We start from the raw sequence: 7500 nt of genomic DNA, 5'->3' as shown, positions 1-7500 counted from the left end.
TCCGATCCTCAGAGGATGAACCTGAACCACAGATCTGATCTCTAGAGGCTCAAACAATCACTGACCTCAACTCACTGAGACCAGATTAGAATATGAGCATGAACCGCTGCCTGTGTTTAATGCTGCTGGTTATATTTATTATCTTTATTATTAATATTATTTATTATCATAGTCCTTCATGTTAGACATTAAAACATTTATCTATCAGCGATGCTCTCAGTAAACTTCACACTAACTCAACTTTAATATACATGAGTGTAATATCAGTATTTCAGGTATAATACTACTTTCAGTTCAACTATGTAATACTTATTATTTAAATTACCTTTAAAATCTTTGCAATAATAACATCAATCTCAGGTGTATTATCACTCAACACCAATATTACTCTTTTTCTTTTTTAGTACTATTGTGTTTTTATTTATTTCTTTATTTAAAATGCTCTTTCTAGTTTTATTATCCACTTTGCTGTAATCATGTAAATTTCCCCACGGCGGGACAAATAAAGGAATATCTTAGTTTAGTTTTATTTGGTGCAACAATACACATTAGTGATCATTTTTATTTATTTATTTTTACTTCATTTATTCACTGAGAGTCATGCTGTGATTTCCAGGAAACACAAAGATTCATCCTGCTGGTCACAACTTCACTAATCTCACACTGGAGCATTCAATTAACCCTCCTGTTGTCCTCGAGTCAAGGAAGGAAGGAAAGGAGGGAGGGAGGAAGGAAAGAGGGAGGAAGGAAGGACAGAAAAGAAGGACGGTCATGGTAACCCCTCCCTGAGCTGCTACCTTATCGTGGTGGAGGGGTTTGTCCCAATGACCCCAGGAGCTCAGTTGTCGGGGGCTTTTCTGCCCCTGGTAGGGTCTCTACCCCGGTAGACGAGAGGGTAGTCTCCCTCCGCCTTCGGGTGGGGGGGCGGATCCTGACTGTTGTTTGTGCCTATGGTCCAAACAGCAGCTCAGAGTATCCAGCCTTTTTGGACTCCTTGGAGGGGGTGCTGGAAAACACTCCCCCTGGGGATTCCCTCGTTCTGCTGGGGGACTTCAACGCCCACGTTGACAGCGACAGTGAGACCTGGAGGGGTGTGATTGGGAGGAACGGCCCCCCTGATCTGAACCCGAGCGGTGTTCTGTTATTGGACTTCTGTGCTCGTCACGGATTGTCCATAACGAACACCATGTTCAAGCATAAGGGGGGGGGGGGTCCATATGTGCACTTGGCACCGGGACACCTTAGGCCGCAGTTCCATGATTGACTTTGTAGTCGTGTCGTCGGACTTGCGGCCGCATGTCTTGGACACTCGGGTGAAGAGAGGGGCGGAGCTGTCAGCTGATCACCACCTGGTGGTGAGTTGGCTCCGATGGGGGGGGAGGATGCCGGTCAGACCTGGCAGACCCAAACGTATTGTGAGGGTCTGCTGGGAACGGCCAGATGAGGAGGCTCGGGCATCTAGTCAGGATGCCTCCCGGACGCCTCCCTGGTGAGGTGTTCAGGGCCCGTCCCACCGGTAGGAGACCCGGGACACGCTGGAGAGACTATGTCTCTCGGCTGGCCTGGGAACGCCTCAGGATCCCCCGGGAAGAGCTGGACGAAGTGGCTGGGGAGAGGGAAGTCTGGGCCACTTTAATAATAAAATCCTTCCAAACAAGAAGTGTTCTGCTACTTCCTGTTCTGACTTCAGCTGCTTGTTCACGTCGTTAAGTGATAATCACATTAAACTCTTTCATGTGTGATTTATTTATCAGCTGTTTTATGGATGAAGAGGTGAATCCTGTCCGCTGGGAGTTTTATCACACGGTAGTTTAAAAGGTCTCCACGGTTCAACATCAGCCTGAGCCCATGTTCCTGCTGCTGCGTCCTTTAATAATCTGAGCTGATAAATGTCAGGAAGCACGAGCGCCCGGCGAGCGCCCGGCGAGCGCCCGGCGAGCTGTGAACAGTCATCAGATGGCTCCAAATGTCACCCTGATTATTCAGAGAGCCATCAGCAACATTATTCTCTCTCTTTCTTTCCTTTCAAGCTTCTGTGACTCTGTGACTTTTTACATCTCATCACTTCATCTTCACAAGTGGGCCCATTATTCTTATTATTATATTATTTCCTCTTTTTATTTTACTGGGAGGAAGAAACATGAAAGCAGCAGATGTGAGTTTGAAGATCATTGAGCAGATTTTACTTTCTAAACATCTTTTCAGGTTTTTGAATCAGATGAAAAATTAAAGTCTGACTGATACTGAATGTTTGAGGCGATAAAGATATGAGGGAGTAAAAACACTGATAATGGCTGGCACAACAAGCCCCCCCCCCCCCCCCCCCCCACACACACACACACACACACACACTGAGCCCCTCCCCCTTCTAAACAATATAAGCATTTTTTGGCCCCAGCCCTAAGACGTGAGGAGCCATTGCAAAAAAAGTATTGATGATGTAATGCTCTTGTTTTAGGGCTGCAGGAGTGTAAGATCATATAGACTGAGGTATGATGTCATTCTGTTTGTGTCAACTCAGCAGTGTTTGTGTATTATTTCATATTTCATGATGTTTTCAGTTTATTTCCATCACAGTATATGCAGCTGTAGCAGCACTTGAACCTAAAACGACCCCCCCCCCCCACACACACACTCACAGTCACACTTTATCTAATCTCACATACTCAACTATAATACATAATACCAGAGCCAGCGTGAGTTCAGCTCCAAGACAAACACTCACATCCAGTTTTTAAAGACATATTGTAAAAAAAAAAAAAGAAGATTATAAAGCAGATCTAAAGCTGCGTCTCAAATCACTTCTGTTAGTAAACTCTCTAACAGACTGTATAAAAGAAAAGGACGTAACATCCGTGACGTCACCCATTGGTTTGTGGACTGCTGCTCGGAAGCCAATAGTTTCTAATCTAGGCAGCGCCATCTTGAACATTTCAGGTGCATGCTGGGAAAAATAAAAACACGGATTCTACTTATATGGGCATGAGGCGGGGCCGTGGGCGGAGCGGGGAGGTTGCTATGGTTACGAGGGCTGGATCTGGAGGACATTGGTCAATCAACCTGTCAATCAGGACGTAGCCACGCCCCTAATGCATACCCTGCTTTATCGTCACATATAAAATCAGGGAGGCCAAAATGTCCCAAATGAACATCATACTGCATTGAAGAAGGCTTTAAACTAGCGATTGAGACCATAAACACATTTTGAAAACGTTTACTGAGGTTAGAAATCAAGTGAGAAGTTGGTGAATTCTCCATTGACTTGTATAGAGACGGTCGCCCCCTGGTGGCCTTTTGATAGAATGCAGCTCTAAGTTACTTCCTGGTTGGCCTCATTTCAGAGGACCAGAACTCCCCGCCTGGTCTGCATGTGACCTCTGAACTAAAATGAGCTTGACAACCCTTTCTCCGTCAGCTCACAGATATCCACCCAGCATCAGAAACCAGAAAGCAGCGTCTGACCTGCTTCTCTGGAGAGCTGCATGAAGGCGTCCACTCCCTTCTCTCCGTAGCTTCCCTCCGACGCCAGCGTGGACACGTAGTTCCAGCCCATCGCCTTCACGATGTCCACCATGGCCTGAGCCTGGAAGCTGTCCGGAGGAACGACCCGAGAGAAGAAGTCGTATCGCCGATCGTCACTCAGCTCGGGAGCGGTGGAGGCGTAGCTGATCTGAGGGATCTGAGAGGAGACGGAAAGGTTAAAGGTCAGAGGTCAGAGGACGGACCAATCACAGGCTGCGTGTGTCTTCATACAGGTAGAGATGTGTTTAGTTTAGAGGTGTCAAACTCATTTTCATTCAAGGGCCACATACACACCAATTTGGTCTCATGTGGGCTGGATAATTAAAAAGATGGAGGGGAGGAAGGAAGGAAGGAAGGAAGGAAGGAAGGAAGGAAGGAAATAAGAAGGGAAGGAAGGAAAGACAGGCAAAAGGAAGGAGAGAAGAAAGGTAGGAAAGACCGACAGTGAAGGATGGACAGACAGACGGAAGGAAGGAAAGAAAGAAGGAAGGACAGACAGACAGAAGGGAGGAAGGAAGGAAGGAAGGATGGAAAAATAGAAGGGAGGAAGGACAGACAGAAGGGAGGGAGGAAGGAAGGAAGAACAGAAGGAAGAAAGGGAGGAAGGAAGGAAGGAAGGAACGAAAGGAAGAACAAAAGGAAGAAAGGGAGGATGGACAGACAGAAGGGAGGGAGGAAGGAAGGAAGAACAGAAGGAAGAAAGAGAGGAAGGACAGACAGAAGGGAGGAAAGAACGAAAGGAAGGGGAAGGTAGGGAGGAAGGAAGGACAGACAGAAGGGAGGGAGGAAGGAAGGAAGGATGGAAAAATAGAAGGGAGGAAGGACAGACAGAAGGGAGGGAGGAAGGAAGGAAGAACAGAAGGAAGAAAGGGAGGAAGGACAGACAGAAGGGAGGGAGGAAGGAAGGAAGAACAGAAGGAAGAAAGGGAGGAAGGACAGACAGAAGGAAGGAAGGAAGGAAAGAAGGAAGGACAGACAGACAGAAGGGAGGGAGGAAGGAAAGGAAGAACAGAAGGAAGAAAGGGAGGAAGGAAGGATGGAAAAATAGAAGGGAGGAAGGACAGACAGAAGGGAGGGAGGAAGGAAGGAAGAACAGAAGGAAGAAAGGGAGGAAGGACAGACAGAAGGGAGGGAAGAACGAAAGGAAGGAAGAACAGAAGGAAGAAAGGGAAGAAGGACAGACAGAAGGGAGGAAGGAAGGACAGAAGGAAGGACAGACAGACAGAAGGGATGGAAAAATAGAAGGGAGGGGGAAGGAAGGAAGAACAGAAGGAAGAAAGGGAGGAAGGACAGACAGAAGGGAGGGAGGAAGGAAGGAAGAACAGAAGGAAGAAAGGGAGGAAGGACAGACAGAAGGAATCCATCTATCCATCCATCCATCCATCCATCCATCCATCCATCCATCTATCCATCCATTATCATCCATCCATCCATTATCATCCATCCATTCATCCATCCATTATCGTCCATCCATCCATCCATCCATTATCATCCATCCATCTATCCATCCATTATCATCCATCCATTCATCCATCCATTATCATCCATCCATCCATCCATTATCATCCATCCATCTATCCATCCATTATCATCCATCCATCTATCCATCCATTATCATCCATCTATCCATCCATTATCATCCATCCATCTATCAATCCATCCATTCATCTATCCATCCATTATCATCCATCTATCCATCCATTATCATCCATCCATCCATCCATTATCATCCATCCATCTATCCATCCATTATCATCCATCCATTATCATCCATCCATCTATCCATCCATCCATCCATCTATCCATCCATTATCATCCATCTATCCATCCATTATCATCCATCCATCCATTATCATCCATCCATTATCATCCATCTATCCATCCATTATCATCCATCCATTATCATCCATCCATCTATCAATCCATCCATTCATCTATCCATCCATTATCATCCATCTATCCATCCATTATCATCCATCCATCCATCCATTATCATCCATCCATCCATTATCATCCATCAGGTCAGAAACAGTTGATAAATGAGCTTCAGATTCTTCCAGTTCATTTTTTAATTCCTCTTCCATCCATCCATCCATCCATCCATCCATCCATCCATCCATCCATCATCATCCACCCATCCATCCATCCATCCATCCATCCACCCATCCATCCATTATCATCCATCCATCCATCCACCCATCCATCCATTATCATCCATCCATCCATCCATCCATCCATCCATCCATCCATCAGGTCAGAAACAGTTGATAAATGAGCTTCAGATTCTTCCAGTTACTGTTTTAATTCCTCTTCCATCCATCCATCCATCCATTATCATCCATCCATCCATCCATCCATTATCATCCATCCATCTATCCATTATCATCCATCCATCCATCCATCCATCCATCATCATCCATCCATCCATTATCATCCACCCATCCATCCATCCATCCATCCACCCATCCATCCATTATCATCCATCCATCCATCCATCCATCCACCCATCCATCCATTATCATCCATCCATCCATCCATCCATCCATCCATCCATCCATCCATCATCCATCCATCCATCAGGTCAGAAACAGTTGATAAATGAGCTTCAGATTCTTCCAGTTACTGTTTTAATTCCTCTTCCTGTTCTCTGACAGTGTCGCAGTGACTTTTACATCATAATATTTAATCTGTGGTAAAAAGAGACGTCAAGAAGAGGAGAGATGACTTCTTATCTCGTTATCTCGTTATCTCGTTGTCTCGTGTGTACTCGCTGTGTTTTTACTTTGACATTAAATATGCTGTTAATAATTTACATGGTGGCTCCGTGTGAACATCACAACGCTGAGTTTAAACTCCAAATAACTTGTTAGGAAATAAACATCTTTTAGTGATTTAACAGCAAACTGAGTAAAGAGACTTTTATTTTGTAGGAGCTAATCTCTGAGCATCCTTTCATTATGAGCATGGAGGTGATGATGATGATGGTTTCGCTCTGTTTGACGGGTTTGAAGGTGTTTGAGGTAATTACTCCTCATCAGTTTGAGTTTCATTATCATCCATCCATCCATCCATTATCATCCATCCATCCATCCATCCATCCATCCACCCATCCATCCATTATCATCCATTATCATCCATCCATCTATTATCATCCATCCATCTATTATCATCCACCCATCCATCCATTATCATCCATTATCATCCATCCATCTATTATCATCCATCCATCCATCCATTATCATCCATCCATCCATTATCATCCATCCATCCATCCATTATCATCCATCCATCCATCCATCCATTATCATCCATCCATCCATCCATCCATCCATTATCATCCATCCATCCATCCATTATCATCCATCCATCCATCCATTATCATCCATCCATCCATCCATCCATTATCATCCATCCATCCATCCATCCATCCATTATCATCCATCCATCCATCCATCCATTATCATCCATCCATCCATCCATTATCATCCATCCATCCATCCATCCATCCATCCATCCATTATCATCCATCCATCCATCCATCCATCCATTATCATCCATCCATCCATCCATCCATTATCATCCATCCATCCATCCATTATCATCCATCCATCCATCCATCCATCCATCTATCCATTATCATCCATCCATCCAGTTTGAGGTCAGAGATTATTTCATCTGTCCGTCAACGTTCACGCTAACATTCACGCTAACGATCACGCTAACGTTCATGCTAACGTTCACGCTAACGATATCGCTAACGTTCACGCTAACGTTCACGCTAACGATCACGCTAACGATCACGCTAACGTTCATGCTAACGATCACGCTAACGTGCACTCTCTGAGAAACTCTGAACTTTGAACAAATCTCACAGCAGATATTTCTTCTGATCTGTGGGGAGAAGACCAGCGCTCACATTCTGCATGTATGGGCTCAAAGTTTCATGTTCGTAGACGTTCAGTCCTCACGTCAGCACAG

At 45.0% G+C, this 7500-nt stretch overlaps 1 protein-coding gene across 1 annotated transcript in view; it reads right to left on the bottom strand.

Moving 5' to 3' along the window:
• The window catches only part of LOC128355634 (metabotropic glutamate receptor 7-like), a 274376-nt gene that overhangs the window by 264462 nt on the left and 2414 nt on the right, over positions 1-7500 (bottom strand). Inside the window, exon 2 of the mRNA XM_053315952.1 lies at positions 3463-3683. Coding sequence (XP_053171927.1) covers positions 3463-3683 — 221 coding nt within the window. The remainder of the gene's footprint in view (positions 1-3462; positions 3684-7500) is intronic.

Source organism: Scomber japonicus, chromosome 3 (assembly GCF_027409825.1).
Source record: "Scomber japonicus isolate fScoJap1 chromosome 3, fScoJap1.pri, whole genome shotgun sequence".
NCBI lineage: Eukaryota > Metazoa > Chordata > Actinopteri > Scombriformes > Scombridae > Scomber > Scomber japonicus.
This window is presented reverse-complemented; position numbering and strand designations above follow the sequence as displayed.